The sequence below is a fragment of the Rhincodon typus genome, chromosome 23 (genome assembly GCF_021869965.1).
Source record: "Rhincodon typus isolate 14 chromosome 23, sRhiTyp1.1, whole genome shotgun sequence".
NCBI lineage: Eukaryota > Metazoa > Chordata > Chondrichthyes > Orectolobiformes > Rhincodontidae > Rhincodon > Rhincodon typus.
Genome location: NC_063354.1, coordinates 3,359,473 through 3,385,321, shown reverse-complemented (window position 1 = coordinate 3,385,321; position 25,849 = coordinate 3,359,473). Strand labels below are relative to the sequence as shown.

General features: G+C 45.0%; 1 protein-coding gene across 4 annotated transcripts in view; it reads right to left on the bottom strand.

Annotated features, from left to right (window-relative positions):
* si:ch73-281f12.4 (Ras-associating and dilute domain-containing protein-like) overlaps positions 1-25,849 on the bottom strand; it is an 81,057-nt gene that overhangs the window by 2,296 nt on the left and 52,912 nt on the right. For 3 of the 4 annotated variants that reach the window (XM_048610979.1, XM_048610980.1, XM_048610981.1), the window contains 2 exons: positions 14,634-15,393; positions 5,460-5,560 (listed from right to left, as the gene is read on the bottom strand). In XM_048610979.1, the coding sequence (XP_048466936.1) occupies positions 5,460-5,560; positions 14,634-15,393 (861 nt within the window). The remainder of the gene's footprint in view (positions 1-5,459; positions 5,561-14,633; positions 15,394-25,849) is intronic. The other variant, XR_007264599.1, reaches the window with a different exon arrangement.

Genomic DNA, 25,849 nt, shown 5'->3' with positions numbered 1-25,849 from the left:
ACTGAGGGACACTACAGCCTGATACAGTCAGACACTGAGGGACACTATAGCCTGATACAGTCAGACACTGTGCAGGAGACTGAGGGACACTACAGCCTGATACAGTCAGACACTGTGCAGGAGACTGAGGGACACTACAGCCTGATACAGTCAGACACTGTGCAGGAGACTGAGGGACACTATAGCCTGATACAGTCAGACACTGAGGGAGATTACAACTTGATACAGTCAGACACTGAGGGACACTACAGCCTGATACAGTCAGACACTGAGGGACACTACAGTCTGATGCAGCCAGACACTGTGGGCACAGTACAGCCTGATACAGTCAGACACTGAGGGACACTACAGTCTGATACAGTCAGACACTGTGGGCACAGTACAGCCTGGTACAGTCAGACACTGTGGGCACAGTACAGCCTGATACAGTCAGACACTGTGGGCACAGTAAAATCAACACTGTCCAACCAGGTACAGTTAGAAACACCGAGGGACAGTGCAGTCCAATACATAAACAGAAGCAACATAAAGCAAATGCTGGTGATCTGAAATAAAAACAGCTCCTCATTTCCCTTTTGGGCACCTCACAGCCTTCAGGATTATCCTCCATTTTGCAGACAGCCCTTTACTCCACTCCCCACTCCCCACTCCCCACCCACTCCCTAATCCCAGTGAACTGTCTTTTTGTAAGTTGGACACTTTGCAAGGTGGTTACAGTCCAGTTGAAGTATGCAGGTTAGAGCAGATTAGTACATAGCTACGATAAAGGATGGGACAGTCGGGCAGTCTGTGGGACACTACAGTCTGAAATAGCTCAGCACTGAGTTACTGGGCTTTAACTCCCAAACTGAGTTTACAGGAAGTGACATTGGATGAAAGTCAGAGTTGACACAACAGTCTTCATGATATTAAACCGTTAGACTTTATGCACACCGTCCCCTTTCTTCTGCCAGAATCGTCCTCCAGACATCCGGCTCCAAGCTCCGGGAATCAGCCCCTCCTCCGGCTCCTCCTCTGGTTCCTTCTCCGGCTCCTCCTCCAGTTTGGGTAAAGGAGAGGATCAGCAACAGTCCCTTTACCAAGCTCTTCCCTCAGGACCTGGAGTCAATTTGTCTGTCAGCTGATTATCATTTGGAGTCAGATTCTTGGCCCTGTCTTTCCCTCAGAGAAACAGAAGAGCTTCCCCAGAACATCCCCGAGATTATTCTCAGTCCCTTGGCTGAATCTTATCATGGCTGATGGTCTGGAATAGAGAGAGCAGGGGCTAGAGGGAGAGATTGAGAGAGCCTGGGGATAATGGGGGAGGTTGGGAAGGGTAAGGGTGGACTGGGGGAGGGGTAAATGGGAGAATGGAGAGTGAGATGGGTAAGGCTGAACTGGGGGTGGGAGTTTATGGGGAGTGGGTGGTGAGGGGCTGATGGCAATGGAGAGATCAGCAGTATACCCGCTGTGAAGTCTAGACTGTGTTCCTGCTCCACATTCAGGCTGGGGATCTAACTATTCAGTTTTCTTCCTCACACTACCCCTTTAAAGAGCAAGCACTGAGCAAACAAACCCCATCAGACTTTGTTGGGAGTGAAGGGGTTTTCCTTGGCTGGTTTGTTCTCCTGAGGGCTCCGGGTGTGTGGAATTTGTACAGTGTACGTGGAAACATTAACTTCAGCCAGAGCCTGTCTCCCCTACAGTAGCAGCTTCTCATTCCCTCAGTGATGGGGACAGGGTCCAGACAACCTCCTTTAGTTATGATGCAGTTTATAAATCACCAGGAGGACGGAATTCCGTTAGATTCCAGAATCGAACTCCAAATCGGAGTGTTGCCAAGGTAACAACTTCCTCCAATTCACAATGGAAAACTCTGCTCACAGGCCAAGGTCTAATACAGGAATAGAATGTTCTATCTGATCACTTACTCCCAACATATTCCAGATGCTGTCATCCTCTCCACCTTTTCCCATAAACTTCATGGAGCAGCTCTGAGAGGGTAGGGAGCCTGCTGTAGGTACCCAGGGAGTATTACAAAGAAAGGAACCCACAGCCTACACTGGTAGAAAATCAGGAGGCTTCTCTCCAGAGGCCTGGCCAACATTCCTCACTGAACCACCCTGACAAAAACAAATTCTCTGGTCATTATCACATCGCTCTTTGTGGGATCTTACTGTGCACACACTAGCTGGCACTTTTTTACTTTACCTTATGTAGTGACTACACTCCAAAAGTACTTTGAGACATGCTAAGGTTATCAAAGGTGTTATATAAATGCAAGTGACTTTTGAACAGCACAGGCTTGAAACTGAGCTTGGCTCCAACCCAAGCTCTCAGTCAGAAACACAAAATTGTCCCAGTGCAGGAGGAGGCCATTTGGCCCGCTGAGTCTGTACTGGCTGTCTCATGAGCAAATCATTTAGTGCAGGTCACTGTTTCTGCTCTGATCCTATTCCCAGTTGCTCCTTGCTCAGACCAAAGGAGTGTGACTACCTTTGGACCATTACTGGTCTCCACGGAGATCACAGTACTACCTAGCACACAGACGGATACACACAAACACACTTGTCTTTCCTTGTACACCTGGCTCAATGTTCACATGGACCCCAATGTAGCCTGACCCTGTAACCATGTACACTCAGGCCCCATATACAGCCAGGACCCATATACACCCAGGACCCGTGTACACTCAAACCTACATATAGCCAGGCCCTAAATACAGCCAGACCTGTACACCCCAGGTCCCATATACAGCCAGGCCCTACATTCGCCTGGACCCATGCACATCCAGGCTCCATAAACATCTGGGCCCTGTACACCCAGGCCTCACATACACCCTGTCCCTCTGAATGTCTGGGGCCCAGGCATCCTGAATCATCAGCAAGAGCCTTGCACTCCCCCACCCCCCTCAACCTTCTGTCCCGGTTGGAGATGGAGTTTCTAGGAAACAAGACAAGGGCTCCGTTGTCAGCTGAGTGTACACAGTGCCCACTGCCTTTAATGAAAAGATCCCACAACAACGATCTGAAAGCAGGATAAGGGAATGTCCCCAAGCCCTGACTACCGCTCAACTCAAACTGCAAAAGCTGGTTTTCTGACACTGTCACACCACTATTCCTGGAAGGTTGCCACGTACAAACTCACTGCTGCATTTTCTACATTGTTAAGATAAACAGGAATGTAAAATTCAATCGGCATATAAATAGTAACAAGAGAAATGGGGCCGATAAGGGACATCACATACGGGATGAGATTCCGAAAGCAAAGTTTAAGGGGCTAGGAAAGGGATGGAAAGCAGGGAGTTCGACAGCAGTAATCCTGGGATCAATCCCATCACCACATGCTCATTAGTCCGAAACCTGGAAGAGTGAACCAGCACCAAAATGGAGAAGTTGAAGCAGGAAGGGCTTGAGGTTTATGGGGCTTTGAGACTAGTTCAGAAGCAGGTGGGACTTACACAAGGTGAATGGTTACACCTTTAAAAGATCAGGAGGAATTATTCTATACCGAAGTGGTAAGTCATCATTCTGTGACCAGGAATCAAACGGGGCCTCAGCAATGAGAGCACGGAATCCTAACGGCCAGGCCAGCAGGGAAGTTAAGACCAGGAGAGATATCCACACAGGTGGATTTTCAGCTATTTGAGAGAGATTCCCCTTGTGTCCTGTTAGGGAGGTAGCAGCCTGAGAGAGAATTCAGACAGGAGAAAAACAAAGCTGCTTTTGGGATGGCAGAAAGTTGTAAACAAAGTGAAAGGCAGCTAAAACAACTGCCAACATCAAATAGAGTTAAAATATGGAGCAAGAGTGCTTTTGTTAAAAAGGGAGAATTGACCTTAACATGAAGAATTTGCCATTTAAATTTGTAAATGATGTAGGTCATTCCGAAACCAGGCTCCTAATTCTAAACAAGGGAAACTGTGAAGGTACAGGGGACAAGCTGGCTGTAGTGGATTGGCAAAATACAACAGCTACTGTTTTAAAAAAAAAGGCATAGATTACAAGAAAGATACTCCGTTTAAGACGCAAAATCCAACTGGAAATGTGAGTCGACCAGAACTAACAAAGGACGTTTAGATCAAAGGAGGAGGCTTACAATTATACCAAACAAGTAGTAAGCCTGAGATCAGGAACAATTCGAAATACAGCAAGGAGGATCAAGAAACTAAGGAACAAAGAATAGAATATGAATGTAGGCTATAAAGAAATCTAACAAGTGACTGTAAAAGCTTCTATAATTTTATAACCAGTTTAGCAAAGACAAATGTGTGTCCATTGTAAGCGCAGGTGGAATAATTTATAATGGGAAATAGCAGTAAATAATTGCTTTGCATGTGTCCCCATGGAGAAAGGAATCTGCTAGAAATAATAGATTCAAGGAACTAGTATAAATGAGGAACTGAAAGAAAATTACATCTGTTAAAAAGAAACTTGAGATATTAATGGTCTAATGGGGCGCAAGTTGAAAACTCGTTGGATTGACCTACATCCCAGCATGTTGAAAGAGGTTGCTATAGAGAAAGAAATGCATTGATGACCGTCTTTCAAAATCCTATCGGTTCTGGAGTGGTGCTTGCAGAGCCGTTCATTATCATCATGGCCGACAATCCAACTCAGTAACCAGTTCCTGCTTTTCTCCCAGGTCCTTTGATCTGTTTAGCTCCAGCGCACAGAGTGCAAAAGCAAGGAAATGATGTTCATCAGATTATGTTCAAATCATGAGCAATGCTGTTTCAGCCTTAAATGGAGCATTGCAACCAATTCTGGACGCTGCACTTAAGAAAGGATGTTAGAGAGATTTATGAGACTTGTTCCAGGGATGACAGACTTCAGTTATGTGGACGGACCAGAGGCAGAGACATTGTTTCCCTTCGAGAAATGGTCAAAATCATGAAAGAGCAGATAGGGACAAACTGTTCCCATTGGTGGAAGGACTGAGAACCAGACGACACAGATTTAGATGACTGCTAGAAGTAGCGAGGAAAACATGCACAGAAACCTTTCACACAGCGCGTGGTTAGGATCGGGAGAATGTGGCCTGAGAGCATGGTGGAAGCAGTTTCCATTGTGGCTTTCACGAAGGAACTGGATAATGAGCTGAGCAGAAGGATTCCGCAAAACTGCAGGGAAAAAGGTGGAGAGGGGGACTTGGCGATCTGTTCTTGCAGTAGGCCAGCACGGACACAACGAGATACTGAATGGCCTTCTTTTGCACTGTAACAATTCTTTGATTCTATGATCACAACAGTGAGCACAGGTCAAAAAGTTACCCTAACCTGAATTAGGAGGAACATTTGTAACTGTGATACAGTGAGTGACACTTACTCTGAATAAATACTGACTGTATACAGTTTACCCAGTGAGTGACACTTACTCTGCTTGAGTTTGAGACATATAATTAGGGTATTTATTGCCAGATTACTGAATTAGGGTCAGTCAATTAGAAAAATAACGTTCGTAGTAATGTGCTTTTCTCACCAGCCCATCCACTAATGCCAGACCCAGGCCATGAGGCCCTCTTTCTAAGTCAACAGTGAAGACCTCATCACCAGGCTCGCTCTTCTGTCGAGTGCAGCTATCTGGAGAGAAAGAACAATGTGAAAGTCAATCTAACCACAGCTCATGGTGCAGTTCACTGCACTTCTTCTCAGCACTCGTCATGGAGCAGGATTGGAGACACTTACAAAGGGAAAGATGAAAGAAACAAAAATACACAGAAAAGCAGGGTAGAAAAGGCCAGATACTTCCAGGAACATACTCAGGGAGGGAGAAAAGATGGGAGGGGAAAGAGAGAGAGAGAGTAGTCACTGTGGGAATGCAGAAATGCAGCAGCCAACTGTCCAATGTCCAGGTCTTGCTGCATTTGGTTATTGTCAGCTTCAGTATCTGAGGAGTTGTGAATGGTGCTGACCACTGTATATTGACCGTATCAGTGTTACCACATGAACAGCAGCTAACACTTTGACGAAGAAAGAAAAAGAGATACAGAATGAAAGATGAAAAATGTGCATGGACCGAGACAAAGTGCAGAGAGTTGAGCAGAAAAGGATGAGAGGATCAAGGTACCTGCCCTTTCGCTTTCTTGATGTATCTGTGACCCTGCAGCTAGCTGAAACCTTTAGTTCCATTTAAGCAATAGCATGAACCAAGGTCCATCTAATGTCAGCTTGTCCAACTTCAATAATATTTCAATAACCTCTCTCACAACCCAGCCCAGCTCCAGCTTCAAATTCACAAAAACTCAGCCCAAATTCTTGGCAGTAGAAGAATAGAGATGTTCACTCAGCGTTTGTTTCTGGAATGCTCTGAATAGATAATCCCCATGATATTCTGGCAATAATGTACACCCCACCGTTTCAGAGCCTCTCATCCCTGTTGCTGTTGGCTTCTCTCCCAGGTTAAAAGCTCCAAGTTCCAGTTTGGAAAACTTTCAAGCGGCCAAATTCCTGATAATGATAGTTCTTGGGACAAGAGCACATTCCCAACATTGTAGACATCGAGGAGAAGTTCAGAGGTGAGCCTGACCCTGGCTGTACACTGTGTATTCAGCTGTTCCACATTCTCCTGATAGCAACTAGAGGTGCTACAGTCGAAAACATTCTCTCCCTTAATCAGCAGAGGTCTTTCACTTTGGATTTCTCAGCCTTTCTCACCAAGGCACTTTTCACTGATGGGTACAGTATTGAGGGATATCCCCTGAGCTCCAGTAGTGGGAGTACAGTGCTGGGGGATCCTCTGGGATCCAGTAAAGGAGGTCACCATAGAGTACAGTACTAGGAAGGTACCTCTGAGGTATAGTATTGGGTGATATGCCTGCAGTACAGTACTGGAAGGATGGGTACCTCCAGATGACAGAACTCGGTAAAGATTCTTTTCTATCTTGCCAAAGCATTTAGGACAGAGATAAGGAGGAACGTCTTTACTCAGAGGGTGGTGTATGTTTGGAACTCTCTGTCCCAGAGGACTGTGAAGCTCAGTCATTGAGTGGTTGAAGAGAGAGATTGATACTTTCCAGCCATGACTGAGTCATAGAGCCACAATGTCAAGCAAAGATGGGATGGTACAGGAACATGGCGTTGAGACTGTGGATCAGCCATGGTCTAGAATGGTGGCACAGGTTCGAGGGGTTGAATGGCCCCCTCCTGCTCCTACGAATCGATCCCTGCATGCATTCTGTACTCACCACATTATGGCTGTGATGGGTTAGATTTTTTGAAGGGCAGCAATTGCCATGTGCCAGGACCCGCTAGTGAAGGGTTAAAGAAAAGCACAGCAGCAGCTGAGCAGACCTCGACATTGACCCCACAGTCTCATATTGACTTGTTTTAAGGTTAATGTGTGACCAAGTGTCAGGTGGGTTTTGTTGACAAATAGTTTGTGTGAGCCAGATTCTGCATATCCCGTGAAGGTACTTTCTGTATATATTTTTGCTTCATTTGCAAGTGAGGAAGATTGAGTTTAGCCTCATAGTTTGATTGTGTGTTGAGTCAGTGGATTGCAGACAGTACAGAGACAGGCAGCAAGCTAACAGCAGAGTTTAGGGCAGGGTCCAGGAACTGGAACATTCCTGATCACCTGCTGCTTCAGCTTGTCCGTGAAGCCTATCCTTGTGGAATACCCAGCGGGCTATCACATATGACACTGGAATACAAGCATGGGCACGTGGGAACGGCACTGAGAGGGCATTGACTAGGCAGACCCTACTGCAAGAGACTGCACCTCCAGCTGAGGTGGTGAGTCTCATGTATCATTCTGCTTATTATTACAGTTCCTTCTTACAGAGAGTGGCCAGTGTGCGTCAGTGGTTAAGGAAAAGCTATATGTTCCTCCTCAAAAGGCCACATTCCAAAAACTGCTCCCTCCATTGACTGACAGAACAGGCTGGAAGCCTCTCATTGTTCTCATTTCTCATCAATCCACTTGTGGATCACGGGTGTCACTGGACAGGCCAAAATTTATTGCTCATCCTTTGAAAAGGCAGTAGTGGGCTGCCTTCTTGAACTGCTGCAGTGCATGTGCTGTAGGTTGACCCACAATGCCCTTAGAGAGGGAATTCCAGGATTTTGACCCAGCGACACTGAACGAACAGCCATATATTTTGAAGTCAGGGTGGTGAGTGGCTTGGTTGGGAACTGACAGGTGATGGTGTTCCAATGTATCTGCTGACACTGTCCTTCCAGATGGTAGTGGTCACAGGTCTGTAAGGTGCTGTCTGAGAATCTTTGGTGAATTTCCGCAGTACATCCCTGTAGATAGTACACACTGCTGCTACTGAGCGTTGGTGGTGGAGGTAGTGGATGCTTGTGATGTGGTACCAATCAAGTGGGCTGCTTTGTCTTCAATGGTGTTGAGCTTCTTGAGTGTTGTTGGAGCTGCACCCATCCAGCTAAGTGGGGCGTATTCCATCACACTCCTGACTTGTGCCTTGTAGATGGTGGACAGATGTTTGAGAGACACGGGGTGAGTTACTCACCATCAAATTTCCAGCCTGTAACCTGCTCCTGTAGTCACTGTATTTAAATGGTTAGTACAGTTGAGTTTCTGGTCAATGGTAACCCCCAGGAATGTGACAGTGGGAGATGCAGCAACGGTAATGCCTTTGAACGTCAAAGGGCACAGTTAGATTCTCTCTTATAGGAGATGGTCATTGCCTGGCACTTGTGTGGCACAAATGTTACTTGTCACTTTTCAGCCCAACCTGAAACATATTGTATGTGTTTGAACCCAAACCAGATAAATTGACATCAGTGTTACTGTTAACACTCACACAGAGCTCACTCCACCTTCATGGATTCGGAAGCATTAAAGCATACCCGGGAGTCCATAAGACTATGGACCTTAAGACTATAAGATACAGGTGCAGAATTAGGCAATTTGGCCCACAGAGTCTGCTCCGCCATTCGAACATGGCTGATATGTTTCTCAACCCCATTCTCCTGCCTTCTCCCAATAACCCTTGATCACTTACTCATCAAGAACCTATCTACCTTAGTCATAAAGACACTCAGTGACTTGGCCTCCACAGCCCATGAGTTCCACAGATTCATCAACCTCCAGCTGAAGAAATTCTTCCTCATCTCAGTTCAAAAGGGTTGTCCCTTCACTCTGAGGCTGTGCCCTCAGGTCCTAGTCTCTCCTACTAGGAGAAACATCTTCTCCATGTCTATTCAATCCAGGCCTCTGAGTATCAATACAGTGTGAAGCTGGAGGAACGCAGCAGGTCAGGCAGCAGAGGAGCAGGCAAATCAACATTTCGGGTCAGGACCCTTCATCAGGAAGAGTCTCACCTGATGGAAGGGTCCCGACCCAAAACGTCAGCTTTCCTGCTCCTCTGATGCTGCCTCACCTGCTGCATTCCTTCAGCTCCGCACTGTATTGATTCTGACTCCAACATCTGCAGTTCTTGCTTTCTATGAGGCCTCTCTGCATTCTGTAAGTTTGAATCAGATCCCCCCTCATCCTTCTAAACTCCATCGAGTACAGACGCAGAGTTCTCAACCGCTCCTTATATGACCAGCCCTTCATCCCTGAATCATTCTTATAAACCTCCTCTGGAACCCCTTCAAGGCCAGCACATCCTTCCTCAGATACCAGGGCCCAATTCACAAAAGTCAATTCCCTGTGGGCAGTGGTCATGGGAATTAGAGTTTTACAGCATGTTCCATTGCCAGGCCTACACCCAGCTCTCTGAAGTAGGGGCACCATTACCCTCACTTTTCCTGTCCTTTTTCCATAACTTTTACTGTTACATCATCAAACATTTATCCATTTCCCACCTGAAAATTATTATTGCCCTTTCAGGCAGCACAGCTCTAAATTTACAGTCTTTTCCCTGAATCATCTGAATTCCTTGTCCCCTCTGTTTTCCAACCCCACTGCTAGTGGGAGCTTTTCATCATGTTTATCTCAAAAAAACCACTCCCAAACAGACCCAAAACCTGCACTCTCCTCGCAAAGTATTTTCACATTCCTTTCCTGTTTTCAGTTTTAAAGCAATAATAATTCTTCAATGTGCTGCAATGCGTCACTGACACTCACTTCCTCTTCTACTGCTGTTCAGCGTTCTGTTGCTCACGTTGACCAATTTTTCCCTTGAATTTGCTCCTCACCCTTCCCTTTCTACTTCCTGTCTGTGTGGTCTCTGTCCAGCTTCATTGGCCTGCTCCGTGTATTAAAGCACAATGACAGGCCACTGCTGCTCAACACAGAACCAGCATGAAGCATGTAGCCCAGCTTTGCTGAACAGAGTGACTGCAACATGGCCTGACCTGATCAGATTTCTCCAGAAGTGACTGGAATCCAGATGGCCAAGGCCATTGTTCCTGCCACTAGCATTAATGAGGGCACTGGTCCATGCCAAGGAGTGGTGGTGACCTGTTAACTGTGTGCTGTGAAGTGTAAAAAGGGAGAGAGATACAGAATGGCAGGAAGAGAAAGAAACAACGAGAGAGAGATTGGGAAGACAGAGAGCAAGTGGCAGAGATCCGATCAAGAGATAAATAGTGTTGGAAGAACAGTCAGAAGATCAGATTAGAGAAAAGAAAATGGAGGTAGAGAGAGTGACAGAACAAAGAGAGAGAGAGAAGGGATTTAGAATTCTTTGGTAATTATTCAGTACAAATTGAATCTGGGATCCATCTCAGACAGAAATTTACTCTGTATCTAATCCTGTGCTGTCCTTTCCAGGGAGTATCTAAATCTACTGCAGTTAAAATTATGGAATGGTCACAGCAGAACAGGCCAGTCAGCCTACTGTGTCCTTGTTAACTCTCTGTCAGAGAAACTCACCTTTTCCCCACAGTTCTGAGAACCTTTTCACTTCTATTAACTTTCTGATTCTTTCTGTCTTGGTGACCTCAACTAAACTTGCCTCCACCAAACAGACCAGACTTGAGTCCCACAAGCTGATGCACAGAAAATGCATTACAATTATTGGAAGTGATTGCTGAACTGAGAAGTTATATCCTTCAGGATAGACCAAACAGGCTGAGTCCAAAGAAAAGGCTGAGGATGACCTTACACAGTTCTTTAAAATTATGGGGTTAAATAATGAACTAGTGAGTATTTCTGTACCCTTTGCAGTTCCTTAACTCTACCTGTTGGGAGTTGTGTACAAGCCTCCTAGCAGTAGTCAGAATGTGGGAAAGAAAATAAATCAGGAGATAGAAAAGGCATGTAAAAAAGGTGCCATTACAATAACCATGGGAAGGCTTCAACATGCAGGTGGACTGGGGAAAATCAGGTTTGTAGTGGCTCCCAAGAAAAGGAATTTGTGAAATGTCTGCAAGAGTTTTTTTGGAACAGGTACAGGCCACTAGGGAACAGGCAATTCTAGATCTGGTGATGTGTAGTGAGATAGACTTGGTTATGGAGCTTAAGATGAAAGCACCCTGAGGGACCAGTGACCATAATATAATGGAATTCACCCTGCAGTTTGTGAGGGAGAAGCTGGAATCAGACGTAACACTGTTACAATTGAGTAAAGGGAACTAGAAAGACATGAGGGAGGTGCTGGCCGGAGATTACTGGAAGGGGAGCCTCGCAGGGAAGAGAGTGAAGCAGCAATGGCAGGAGTTTTTGGGGATAATTCGGGAGGCACAGGAGAAATACATCCTAAGAAGAAACAAACTAAGGGAAGGACAAGTGAAGTCAGGGAAAATGAGGCTGGTGAAGCAGTAATGGGGAATAAAGATATGGCAGAGGAACTGAATAGGTATTTCGCATCACTCTTCACAGTGGCAGACACCAGCAGCATACCAGAACTTCATGAGAGTCAGGGGCAGAGGTGAAGTGGCCATCACTAAGGAGAAGGTGCTGAGAAAGCTGAAAGGTCTGAAGGTGGATAAGTCACCTGGACCAGTTGAACTACATCCCAGAGTTCTGAAGGGGATAGCTGAGGAGATTGTAAAGGCATTAATGATGATCTTTCAGGAATCTCTGGAGTCAGGGATGGTCCCAAAGGATTGGAAAATGACCCAATATAACACCCCTGTTTAAGAAGGGAGGAAAGCAGAAGATATAGGCTGGTTAGACAGACCTCCACCATTGGTAAGATTTTCCGAGTTCATTATTTAGGATGAGATTGTGGAGTACGTGGAAATGCACGATAAAATAGGGCTGCGTCAGCACGGCTTCGTCAAAGGGTCGTCATGCCTGACAAATCTGTTCGAATTCGTTGAGGAGGTAATCAGCAAATTAGACAAAGGAGAGCCAGTGGACGTGATCTATTTGAGTTTCCAGAAGGTCTTTGACAAGGTGCCGCACAGGAAGCTGCTAAATAAGAGAAGAGCCCATGAAGGTACTGACATGGATAGAGGATTGGCTGGCTGGCAGAAGACACACAATGGGGATAAAGGGATTTTTTCCAGGATGGCATCCAGTGGCTAATGGAGTTCCGCAGGTCCATGTTGAGACTGCAACTACTCACATTATACATTAAGGATCTGGACGAAGGAACTGAGGGTATTGTTGCTAATTTTGCAGATGACACAAATATATGTGGAGGGACAAGTAGTGTTGAGAAAGCAGGGAGGCTGTAGAAGCACTTGGATAGGCTAGGAGAGTGGCAAAGAAGTGGCAGATGGAATACAATGTGGGAAAATGTGAGGTTATGCACTTTGGTAGGGAGAACAGAGATGTAGAATATTTCTAAACACGGAAAAGCTTTAGAAATCTGAAGCACAAAGGGACTAGTTCAGGATTCTCTTAAAGTTAACATGCAAGTTCAGTTGGCAGTTAGGAAGTCAAATGAAATGTTAGCATTCATTTTGAGAAGGCTAGAACACAAGAGCAGGGATGTACTGCTCAGGCTGTATAAAGTTCTGGTCAGACCACATTTGGAACACTGTGAGCAGTTGTGGGCCTCAGCAATGAAAGACTTTCACATGAGGACTCAGTGTCTGTACTCGATGGAATTGAGAAGGATTTGGGGAGATTTGATTGAATCTTACAGAATACTGAGAGGCCTGGATAGAGTGGACATGGAGAAACTGTTTCCACTAGTAGGAGAGACTAGGAGCCTAAGGCACAGCCTCAGAGATAACCTTTTAGAATGGAGATGAAGAGGAATTTCTTCAGACTAATCTGGGGAACTCATTGCCACAGAGGGTTGTGGAGGCCAAGTCACTGAGTGTTTTTCCTTCAGAGTTGGACAGCTTCTCGATTAATAATGGGGATCAAAGGTTATTGGGAGAAAGCAGATGATTGGGATTGGGAAACATATCAGCCGTGATCGAATAGTGGTGCAGACTGGCTTAGTCATAGGAGACAGAGGGTAACAGTGGAAGGATGCTTTTCGGAATGGAGGGTTGTGACTAGTGGTGTTTCACAGGGATCAGTACTAGGACCTTTGCTGCTAGTGATCTACATAAATGATTTGGAGGAAAACATTGCTGGTCTAATAAGTAAGTTGGCAGATGACACAAAAATTGGTGGAGTTGCGGATAGTGAGGAGGATTGTCAGTGGATACAGCAGATATAGATCAATTGGAAGCATGGGCAGAAAAAATAGCAGATGGAGTTTAATCCAAACAAATGTGAGGTGATGCATTTTCAAAGGTCAAGTACAGGTGGAAATTATACAGTGAATGGCAGAATCCTTAGGTGTATTGATACGTAGAGGGATCTGGGTGTGCAGGTCCACAGAACACTGAAAGTGGCAGCGCAGGTAGATAAGGCAGTAAAAAAGGCCTTCACTGGAAGGGATAACAAGGTTCTATCTCTGAATCAATTTTAACCCCCCTTCATTGGAAAGGCATTGAGTATAAGGATAGACAAGTTATGCTGCAGCTTTATAGAACTTTAGTTAGGCCACACTTTGAATATTGCGTACAGTTCCGGTCATCAGACTACCAGAAGGATGTGGATGATTTGGAGAGGGTACAGAAAAGGTTTACCAGGATGTTGAGATAGTAAGAACTGCCGATGCTGGAGTCTGAGATAACAGAGTGTGGAGCTGGAGGAACACAGCAGGCCAGACAGCATCAGAGGAGCAGGAAAGCTGATGTTTCGGGTCGGGACCCTTCTTCAGAAATGGACCATTTCTGAAGAAGGGTCCCGACCCGAAACATCAACTTTATGCCTGGTATGGGGGATTTTAGCTATGAAGAAGGGTTGGATAGACTGGGTTTGTTTTCACTGGAACACAGGAGGTTGAGGGGTGACCTGACAGAAGTTTATAAGATTGTGAATGGCATGGATAGATTGGAAAGTATGAGGCTTTCTCCCACAGTGGAGGCTTCAATTACTTGGGGACACAGGTTCAAAGTCTGAGGAGGGGTGAGGTTTCAAAGTGACACGAAGCAAGTTTTTCACACAAAGGGAGGTGAGTGCCTGGAATGCTCTGCCAGAGGAGGTGGTGGAAGCAGACACAATAGCAGCATTCAAGAAACTCCTGATTGAATACATGGATAGGAAGGGAATAGAGGGATACAGATCCTGTAAGTGAACACAGTTTTAGTACGGAAGGGCAAAATGTGTTGGCGCAGGCTTGGAGGGCCAAAGGGCCTGTTCCTGTGCTGTATTGTTCTTTGTACTCGATGGGCCAAATGGCCTAATTGTGTACCCATATCTAATGGTCTTCTGGTCTAACTGGGAGGACTTTTTTTAAAATTGGCCCTGGGGTCAGTAACCAGGCCTGGTCAGCGGTCTTACCTTGCAGAGTGCTCCCATTACATGGTTCCAGCCGGTCACCATTTACCATCCTCCTGCAGGCCAGCTCCATGGGATCATTCTCAGCCTCAGCCAGCTCCAGTATCTGTGGCGTGTTTGGTGGGGTCAGTAGGCACGAGGGATCCAGTGCCAACTTCTTCTGGCCAATGTCCTGTTGCCCAGGGAGACTGTTCTGGAGCTCAAGGTTCTTCAGCTTTTGTGCCAGCTCTGCCTGGCAGGATCGAAGGCTACCTGGGGCATGGCTGTGGAACAGAGAACGGCCCATTTGTCGGTATTTCCCTTCACACACTGAGCTGGAGCGATGGCTGTTGTCCTGATTGGCACACTGCCCAGAATCATCTGCAGAACTGGGCATCTTCACACCTGCCCCAACTCCCACTCCAATTTCGGGAACTGTTCCTGCTCCAGCTCCCGGTGTTCCTGTTCCTGCTCCAGCTCCTGGTGTTCCTGTTCCTGTTCCTGCTCCTGGTGTTCCTGTTCCTGTTCCTGCTCTAGCTCCCAGTGTTCCTGTTCCTGCTCCAGCTCCAACTCCCGGTGTTCCTGTTCCTGCTCCAGCTCCCGGTGTTCCTGTTCCTGCTCCTGCTCCAACTCCCGGTGTTCCTGTTCCTGCTCCAGCTCCCGGTGTTCCTGTTCCTGTTCCTGCTCCAGCTCCTGGTGTTCCTGTTCTTGCCCCAGCTCCAACTCCCAGTGTTCCTGTTCCTGTTCCAGCTCCTGCTCCTACTCCTGTTCCAGCTTCCGCATTCTGAAACAGAAGGAAAGACATTACAAAGAGTTACAAATTCATCAGTTAAACCTCACTTTCTGGAACCAGTCCTTGAAATGTAACCCTTTCAGGATTACTGGTCTGACTGCTCAGTTATAGAGTCTGAAAGCACAAGCTCCAGATATCTGTCCATACACTCAAAAAGGGATCCTGTAAGAAATGTCAGGATCAGATGGGTGGTGGGAGATCTGCTGTAGGATCCTGTGGCCAAGAACTGACCTCATTCAGAAGAACAAAAGAGGCAGGAGCAGGATTAGGCCATTAGTCCTTCAAGCCTGTTCCACCATTCAATATGATCAAGACTGATCTCATCTTAGCCTCAAACTCCACTGTCCTGCTCTCCATAACTCTTTAGCTAATTACTAACCAAACCTCTGGGTAAATTTAAGGAGGAGATACAAAATGTCCCAGCATCCACTGCAAACTGGGGGAGTGAACTCCACAGGTTCACACTCCTTTGAGAGAAGCAATTTCTCCTCAATAATTAATTGATTTTGCCCTACAGTGCGGGTTTTCTCCCACTCAGATGAGTGCTTTAACTGAAGTCAGTTTTTGAGATGAGCACCAGTCATGTTTGGAATCTCACAGCTTCAGGCAGCCTGTAGGTCAGCTCCTTGCTGCTAACTCACTGACTGGGTGCTACAACGTGTGCTCAGGAATTTGATGGGTGAGGAAGAAAGGGGTCCCTCAGCATCAGCTATCACATTCTCTGGTGCTGAACGACCCACACAATCAGAAAGGGAAATCAAATCAACTCACAAAATGCATGGCATCAGCTTCAACGTTACACCTCTGACTATCCCAATCCAAAGTGATGACACATTAAAATGAATTGTATGAGACTTTTAAAAGATTTGGTATGTAGATCTCCATTAAATGCAAGGTTTAGTTGTCTCTTAATTCACGCCCAATCTCTGATCTCTCATTCCGTCTATCTCTGTCTCTCCCTCGTGTCTCAGCGTTTCTAACTGTCCTTGCCTGCAAGACCATAAGACGTAAGAACTGAGGTAAGGCCACTCAACCCATTGAGTCTACTCTGCCATTCAATAAGATCAAGGTTGATCTGAAAACCCTCAACTCCACTTTCCTGCCTTTTCCCCATAACCCTTGTTCCCTTCCTGGTTATAAATCTGTCTATTGTAGCTTTAAATATACTTATTTACCCAGCCTCGACAACCCTCTGCATTAAATAATTGCAGAAATTCACTACCCTCTGAGAGAAGAAACGTCTCCTCATCTCTGTCTTAAAAACGCAACAGCTAATTCTGAGATGATGTCCTCTGGTCCTAGACTCTCCGATAAGGGGAAACAACTTTCCTGCATCTACACTGTCTGGTCCCCTAAGAATCTTGTATGTTTCAATAAGGTCACCTCTCATTCTTCGATATTCAGGGCCAACTTACTCAACCACTCCTCATTAACCAGTCCCTCAATACTTAAGATCAGCCGAGTGAACCTTCTCCGAACTGCCTCCAATGCCAGTATATTATTCCGTAGATAAGGGGCACAAAACTGTTCACAGCATTCCAGCTATGACAATAACTAGTGTCTTGTGTCATTTTGCAAGACCTGCCTACTTTTACACATCATTCCCTCTGAAATATAAGCCAACATTCTATTTCCTTTCCTTATCACCCAATGAATTTGGAAATTAGCGTTTTGTGATTCAGGCACAAGGACTCCCAAATCCCTCTGTTCTGTAGCTTTCTGCCATTTTTCTCCACTTAACAAATATTCAGCTGCTCTATTCTTCCTGCTGAAGAGCATAATCTCACATTTCCTCACATTATATTTCATCTGCCAAGTTTTATCTGTCTATATCCCTCTGCAGACTCTTTGTGTCATCTTCAGCACTTGCCTTCCCACCTATTCTCCTGTCGTCTGCAAACCCAGCTATCGTACATTCACTTTTCTTAGAGCCATAGAGCTGTACAGCATGGAAACAGACCCTTCAGTCCAACTTGTCCATGCCAACCAGATATCCTAAACTGATCTAGTCCCATTTGCCAGCATTTGGCCCATATCCCTCTAAATGCTTCCCATTCATATACCCATCCAGATGCCTTTAAACTGTTGTAATTGTACCAGCCTCCACCACTTCCTCTGGCAGCTGGTCATTAATATATATTGTAAATAATTGTGATCTTAGCACTGTGCACTCCATTAGTTACAGGTTGCCATCCTGGAAATATCCCCCGATCCCAACTCTCTGTTGTCTTATTTGTTAGCCAATCCTCTATATCACCTCCAACACTATGGGCTCTAGCTTTATTAAATATTCTAATGTATGGCACCTTATCAAATGCCTCTGAAAATCCATATATATTCCATCCAAAGCTTTCCTTTTGGCTTGTTCTCTTTTTCTTCCCTGTGTCTCAGTCCACGCTCTCGGTCTCTCTCTCCCTGCGTCTCTCTTGCTCGTGAATCTTCCCTTATTACAACAATGGCTACACTTCATTAACTGCCAAGTACTTTGCAGTATCCTGTGGTTTGGAAGGTACTGCAGGAATTTGAGTCTATCTTTGTCTTTCTACACAACCAGGCAGCTCAGGGGACGGTGACTGGGGGTTCACCAGACCGATTCCTGGGATGGCAAGTTTGTTGTACAAGGAGAGACTGGGATGACTTTACTCACTGGAGTTTAGAAGAATGAGAAGGGATCTGAGTGGGAGGTATAAGATTCTGACGGAGCTGGACAGACTGGGTGCAGGGATGACATTTCCCCTGGCTGGGGCAGTGAGGAGGAGGGGTGTCCAGACAGTGTGTTATGGTTTAATTACGGAGTAGACCATTTCAAACTGAGTAGAGATAGTAGGAACTGCTGATGCTGGAGAATCTGAGATAACAAGGTTTAGAGCTGGATGAACACAGCAACCACGCATCAAAGGGTTTTTGAAGAAGGGTCCAGACCCAAAACGTCACCTTTCCTGCTCCTCTGATGCTGCCTGGCTTGCCGTGTTCATCCAGCTCTACACCTTGTTATCTCAAACTGAGTAGAAATCTCTTCCCTCAGACAGTGGTGAACCTGTGGAATTCTCTACCTCAGAGGGCTTTAGAGATTAAATCACTGAATATATTTTAGAAAGAAACAGATTTCTAGCAGGAAAGTTGTCAAAGAATATAGGGAAAGAGATGTATGGTTTTGTGACAGAGGATTAGCAATGATTATGTTGAATGATGCAGCAGGTTCAATTGTCCAATTGGCCTATCCCTCCTCCTTCTTTCTATGTTTCTGTGTAACTTTAATCCTGCATTTCACAGCCACACAACAAAGTTTTTCTCCAGCTCTCTTATTCTTATAATAGGAGCTTGTTTCAGATCTTGAATCTTATAGCTACTCACTAATTCTGTGGAGTCAGGGGCAGCAGGAATCCTGACAGTCTCCGTATTCTCAGCCTGGGTTATTGCTGAGAATGAACTGCGCTAACACAACATTCATTATTAAAGACACTCGTCATCCCTTACTCACTCTGCACCAAGTCCCTCCCCTGGGCACGGATTAACAGGAATCTGACCAATACAATCAATGTGTTCACTGACTGGTGCTCACAATCTCTCCTGTAAACCCACAAGTACATTATCATTCCTCGACTTGAAACCTCTTCCCGTAAAACTCTGCACTGAGTGGAGTTTTTGGCTTATCTCACTTGAGGTGCTACTTCTAATATTTTGTGAATCCAAACCCTAAATCCTTCCAGTGCCCAGAGTGTGAAGATTGCCCTATCCATTATGTGCAGATAGTCCTCAGGCTGCAGTAAGTATTCCTTTGAAACATACATGTTCAGTCTGTTCCAATACTGACGGTAATCTTTCAAATAAAACTGGCCAGTGTTCTCTCTGTCTGTGGCCAATGCCAGAGCAGTAGCACTGAGAACTTAGAGTCTGGAACACTGAAGTGAAGCTTGGAGCTTGTTCAGCTCATCTAGACCATCATGAAAGAAGGTGATGGAATTCCTGCTGATAGAGCAGTCCAGCTCCATGCCCTTATCCTACAGATCTGGAATGAACAGGAAGCCCTGAATGATCTTAAGGACATCATAATTGTGGCAGTCTTCAAACCAAAAGCGAATAAATTCAACAATGGAACTCATAGAGAGATCTCGCTGCTTGTCATTGCAGGAAAGAGCATTACAAGAACCCTCTGAACTGACTCAGAACACTTGCTAATGAATTCCTCCCTAATCTGTATGCCCTAGAACTTTGAAGAATAGTGGGGAGGAAGTAGAAGAGAGCACTTGTCAGCAAAAATTATGGAAATCTGCAGGCCAAGGGTGGCACGATGGCTCAGTGGTTAGCACTGCTGCCTCACACTGTCAGAGATCTGGGTTCGATTCCAGCCTTGGGTGACTGTCTGTGTAGAGTTTGCACATAAAAAGTGAAAGAACTGCAGATGCTGTAAATCAGGAACAAAAACAAAGTTGCTGGAAAAGCTCAGCAGATCTGGCAGCAGGGTCACCGGACCCGAAACATTAACTTTGATTTTTTCTTCACAGATGCTGCCAGACCTGCTGAGCTTTTCCAGCAACTTTGTTTTTGTTCTAGAGTTTGCACATTCTCCCTGTGTCTGTCTGGGCTTTCTTCGGGTGCTCTGTCTTCCTCCCACAGGCCAAAGATGTGCAGGTTAGGTGGATTGGCAATGGGAAATACAGGGTTATGAGGATAGGGTGGGGTCTGCCTGGGAAGTTCTTTGGAGGGACATGTGGACTCAGTGGGCCAAATGACCTGCTTCCAAACTGTAGAGATTGTATGCTTCTAAGTAGGATTGTGATAGTTAGTGATTTCAATAACCTAGGGTAGACTGGGGAAAAAGGTAGAGTGGGGCACGGAAGGGGAGAAATTCCTGCAATGTGTGCAGGAGAACCTTCTGGGGGCAGTGCATTTCCAGTCCTACCTGCGAGGAAGTTGTGCTGGATCTGGTCCTCGTGGAGGCCAAGTGGAGAACCTCAAGTGGGGGAGCATTTGGGAAATAGTGATCATTACATAATGAAGGTTTAATAAGTCAGAAAAGGATAAAAATCAGTCAACAATTAAGATCCCAGACTGGGAAAGGGCAGAGTTTAGGGGTCTAAAGTTGAAAAGGAGCATGTTGATTAGAAATGCATTTTGGTGGATAAAAAAGTGAGACTTCCAAAAGAGAGATGAATAGGGTGCAAGTACAAACCCATAAGAAATAAATATGGGGTATCCAAAGCTAGAGGATCCTGGATGACTCAGGATATTAATGAGAAAATAAGGCAGAGAAAGGGAAGAATATAATGCACACCAGAATAATAACAGTAATAGGGAATCAGGAAGAGTACCTGAAATGTAGGAGAAAGGCTAAGGCTGGAATAGGGAAGAGGAAGCATAAAGAGAGGATGGCAGGCTGAGCTAAAACAAATAGTAAAATGTTCTACAAACATATTAATAGTACCATATTAGTGATGGATTGAATGGGGCCCATAAGGAACAAGCAGGGTAGGCTGCTCCCTGAAGCAAAGGGTATGGCAGAGATACAAAATGAATATCTTGTTTCTGTTCTCACCAAATTAGAAGATGGTGACAATGGCCTATTATGGGTGTTGAGCAATTGAGCAGTATAGTGATAGATATGGAAGAGGTGCTAAAAAGGCTGGCAGCACTCCAGTTAGAGAAGTCACCAGGTCCGTATGGCATCAATCCTAGATTGCCGAGAGAGGTAAGGGAGCAAATTGTGGAGCCATTGACAGGAATTTTCCAGGTCTCTCTGAATACAAGATTAGTCCCAAGGGTCTGGAGGATTGCTAATGTGAAGCTGTTGCTTAAGAAAAGGGGCAAAGGATAACCCAGGAAACTACAGTAGTGCTGCAGATGTTGTATATTTGGACCTCCAGTGCCCCATGGCAGGTTGGTTAGCAAATTAGAAATGTTTGCGACTGAGGGGTCCTTGGCAACATGAATTAGAAGTTGGCTAAAGGATAGGAAACAGAAGGTTAGATATAGATGGGCATTTCTCAGATTGAAAGTGTTGAGTTGAAAGTGGTATTCCCCAGGAATTGGTATTGGGACCCTTGCATTTTGATTATTTTAAAATTTTGGAGATGGATGTTGAGGGCAAAATCTCTAAATTTGCAGATGATATTAAGCTAGGGAGAATAGTGAATTGTGAGAATGATGCTGAGCCACTTCACAGTGATATTGACTTGTTGGCAAATGTGCAGAGAGATTTCCATACAGAGAAATGTGAGGTAATGCATTTTGGTACAAGAAACACACAGAGACAATACAGACTCAATGGTACAACTGTGACAGGATTACAGGAGCAGAGGGACCTCAGGGTTCATGTACACAATTCTCTGAAGGTGGCCAGGCAAGTTGAAACAGTTGCTAAGGAGGTTTATAGGATCCTCGTGTTTATAAATAGAGGCATAGAGTATAAAATCAAGGAAGTGATGTTACACTTCTACAAATCATTGGTCAGACCACATTTGGAGTAGTGGTTCAGTTCTGGGCACCTTATTTAAGGAAAGATGTTAAAGCCCTGGAGAGAGTACAAGGGAGATTTACTAGAATGATACCAGACATTTTGGACTTTCGATACAAGGAAAGATTAGAGAGATTGGGTATATTCTCCATAGACCAGAGGAGACCTTATTGAGGAGTTCAAAATGATGAACAATTTGGACAGCATAAAGAGGATATTCTGTTTCCACTAGTTGGTATGTCAGTAACCAGAGAGTCATGACTTCAAGGCTGTCAGCGAGAGAGCTAGGAGTGAGATTAGAAGAAATTTCTTTACTCAGAGAGTTGTTAGGATTTGGAATGCGCTGCCTGGGAGAGTGGTGCAGGCAGATTCCATTGGTGATTTCAAAAGAGAGCTGGATATATATTTGACAGTGATGAAGTTATAGGGCTACAGAGAAAGGGCTAGGTAGCTCTTGGGAGCTGGTACAGGCATAATGAGCCAAATAGCCTCCTTCCGTACTGTAAAATTCTATTATTTTAACGAGGGTAACCTAATTAAAAACTTACAAAATTCTTGTAGGGCATGACAGAGTAGATGTAGATAGAATGTTTCACCTCGAAGGTGAACTTAGAACTAAGGGACCTAGTCTCAAAATAAGGAGCAGGTCATTTAGAGTTGAGGTGAAGAGAAATTTGAAGAGAGCAGTGAATTTTTGGAAGTCGCTGCCTCAAAGGTTCATGGAAGCTCAATTATTCAGCATGTTCAAGACAACAGTCAACAAAGCTTCTGGTGACTAATGACATGAAGAGACATGGAGATAATGTGAGACATTATTGAGGCATTGAGGTAGATGATCAGTCATGATCTGATTGAATAGTCCACTCCTCTTCCTATAAATCTCAATGTGGATTTACACAATCAAGAGACATAGCTGACATGATTTCTACAGCTCAGCAAGAACAGATATGTCACAAATAACATCAACTTTCTGCATGACATCTTTCTCAACTTGACAAAGATTGATGTCAACTCTAGGAAATCCTGAAGTATGGATATCCTTCAAAATTCATCACCATCTTATGCCTGTTTCATGATAATATGCAAGTGGTGATCTTTAGCAACTGATCCATTCCAGACCCCTTTGAGGTTAAAACAGGAGTCAAACAAGGTTGTGCCATCGCACCAACTCTTCTTCTGATTTTCCTAGCTATCAGGCTATGTCTCAATAGAGGCAAAGTTCCCTGCTGGAGTACAGCTTATTTATTAAATGGACAGTAAACTTTTTAATGTTGGACAACTTCAATCAATAACGAAGGACACCCTGATTTCAATCACTGAGCTTCAACAGACCATACTGTAGTAAGTGCTTTGTTGGAAATGGATCTTAGAGAATTTCCAATGTATTTACTGAGGAAGATGAGAAGGTAGGACTCGCACTCAACAGTTGGAAGATCATAGTTCCCCACCAGCAAGCCAGAAATACACAAGCCCCAGGCCCATCGATTCGGATTCACATGGAGGGCCAGGAAAATGCAAAAGACTTCCAGTATCTTGGAATTTCTCTTTCACAGAAGGTTTGCCTTGACAGAAACTCTGCATCACCTGCAACTTGCTGGAGCAGTCTTTGCCCACCTGAGGAAGCAAGTGTTTGAAAGTTGTGACATTAAATCTGTGACATCAGGATATCTCTACCCCACAGTATGAGGATGAAACATGGACAATGTTGCAGGGACAAGAGGTACCTCAAAATGCTGCAGTCATACCATCAGCATCTTGGCTGGGAGAGACTACATGTGGGAGGACAGACACACCGACATCAGTGTGCTCGCACAAACAGCAAGCTGACAATGACCCACTATCAGCTTCACTGGGTTTAGTCAGGGCACATTCACTAGGGGAGGATAAATGAGGCACTTCGAGGACGTGCAGAAAACCAACATGAAAATGTTCACCATTAACGTCAGCTCCTGGGAGGCTATCACCTTGGACTGAACCAAACAGAAGCAGAATCTGTGGGAAGGACTACAGCATGTTGAAACCCAACAATTGCAAAGAGGAAAAGCAAGAACAGAGAAAGAACAAGTAATGACCTGTATTCGTGACACATAACCAGACATCCCATAGGACAGCAAATGTTCAATGTGGCAGAAAGTCTGCAGATCCCAAAACAGCATCATCAGCCACCTTTGAGTAGTCAAAGACAACATTCTCACCGGTGACAGATAGCCAATTATAAGAGGAGACTGCAGCTGAATTCAGCTCTCACATTACAGTTTAGTGTCTTAATTTGTTACAGTCAGTTAGCCAGGCCTTCAAAAGTTCACAATTACAAAGATCAGCTGAAACATGCCCATTACCATTTCCTGCTCAATTCAATTCAATTCAATGCACCTTACTCAGCAACTAACAAGTGTCTATGCTTCTACCAATCTGCTAATGCTAACCCACACTATCGAAAATCACCCAGTTCCACAGTGAGGACCCTTACCCTGAATAAGGTACAGTGTGTCATCCCTACCCCAGATAAACAGTGACTCATTGTAGTTAACCCCTTCCCTGAAAAACAGTAACTAATTCTGACCTTGCTATGTAAAAACCAATCCATCCAATGAGGATTTTATTTATCTACTGTACATTTGGGAACACCGGGAAAAACAATGTAGATGGTCAGAGTAGACCAGGAGTGGGGGGTATGAGGAGAAATTGCGGAGTAGGTTAACCTTGCTATGACACATTCTTCAAGGGTTAATGACTGTCGTTGCATTGGGCCTCATTTATGGCTGGTAAAGGGTTAATCAGCATCTGTTAGAGTAGTACAATTGAATTCTGGGAGTTAAACCACAGAAACTGCTATGCCAATATATTACTGGATATTTATACAGCTCCTGGTTGCCAAAATCCTGAGGAAGAAAATACAAAAATGTATCTAAAGTGAGATCTCGGGCTAAATGCAGCTGCTCTGGATGACTCAACAAAGTTCCACAGAGGTTAAGACAGGAAACACTGACTTCAATGCCACAAACACTTTCAATCAGCGACAGAAACATGATGCAATGTTAATGGAATTTCAGCAAAGACAAAGCAGCGAACAGAAATCTCAGTGCACAAAGCAATTGTCATTTCATTGTTATCATTGTGAAGATAGATAACATGCTGATATGGAATTAAATCATGAGCATAAGAAGTGGGAGAGACATGTGACACATGGAGAAAACCACACTTCTGTTTGGGATGTTAACTAGAACGTGTGCCAGAGAAGGCAGAGGAAGCAGATTCAATAGGAACGTTCATAAGGAAATTGCACACTAATAAATACTCAAACAAAAATTTGCAGGACTATGGGAAAAGAGCAGACAGTGGCACTAATTGGAGAGATCCTTCAGAGAGCCAGTGCAGGCACAATGCACCGAATCGACTCTCCTTGTGCTGTAAGATTTTATGATTCTGGATTACTGTGTCTCATGCTCAAACCTCACCTCATCCACTCACATACATTTCAGCAGTAACTGATTTCAGTCACAAACCTACACCTTTATTATTTTAAACAGTGGACAATGAGGGTTTCACTTAGAATCTACAATGAGACGTTACAGAACATTACCATCTCTCTGTGGAAATAGCGTATGATTGCAGTGCACAGCCAGAAAGTCAGGGGTTTAATTGTCACTTCAGAGACTTGAATATATCAACCAGGCAGACCATCCCACTGCACTGCACAGGGAGCATGCACTGTCAGTGCTAAGGGAGCACTACACAGTAAAAGGGTCAGTGCTGAGGGAGAGCTACACAGTCAGGGGGTCAGTGCTGAGGGAGAGCTACACAGTCAGAAGGTCAATGCTGAGGAAGAGCTACACAGTTGGAGGGTCAGTGCTAAGGGAGCGCCGCACTGTCGGTGGGTCAGTGCTGAGGGAGCGCCGCACTGTCGGAGGGTCAGTGCTGAGGGAGCGCCGCACTGTCGGAGGGTCAGTGCTGAGGGAGCGCCGCACTGTCGGAGGGTCAGTGCTGAGGGAG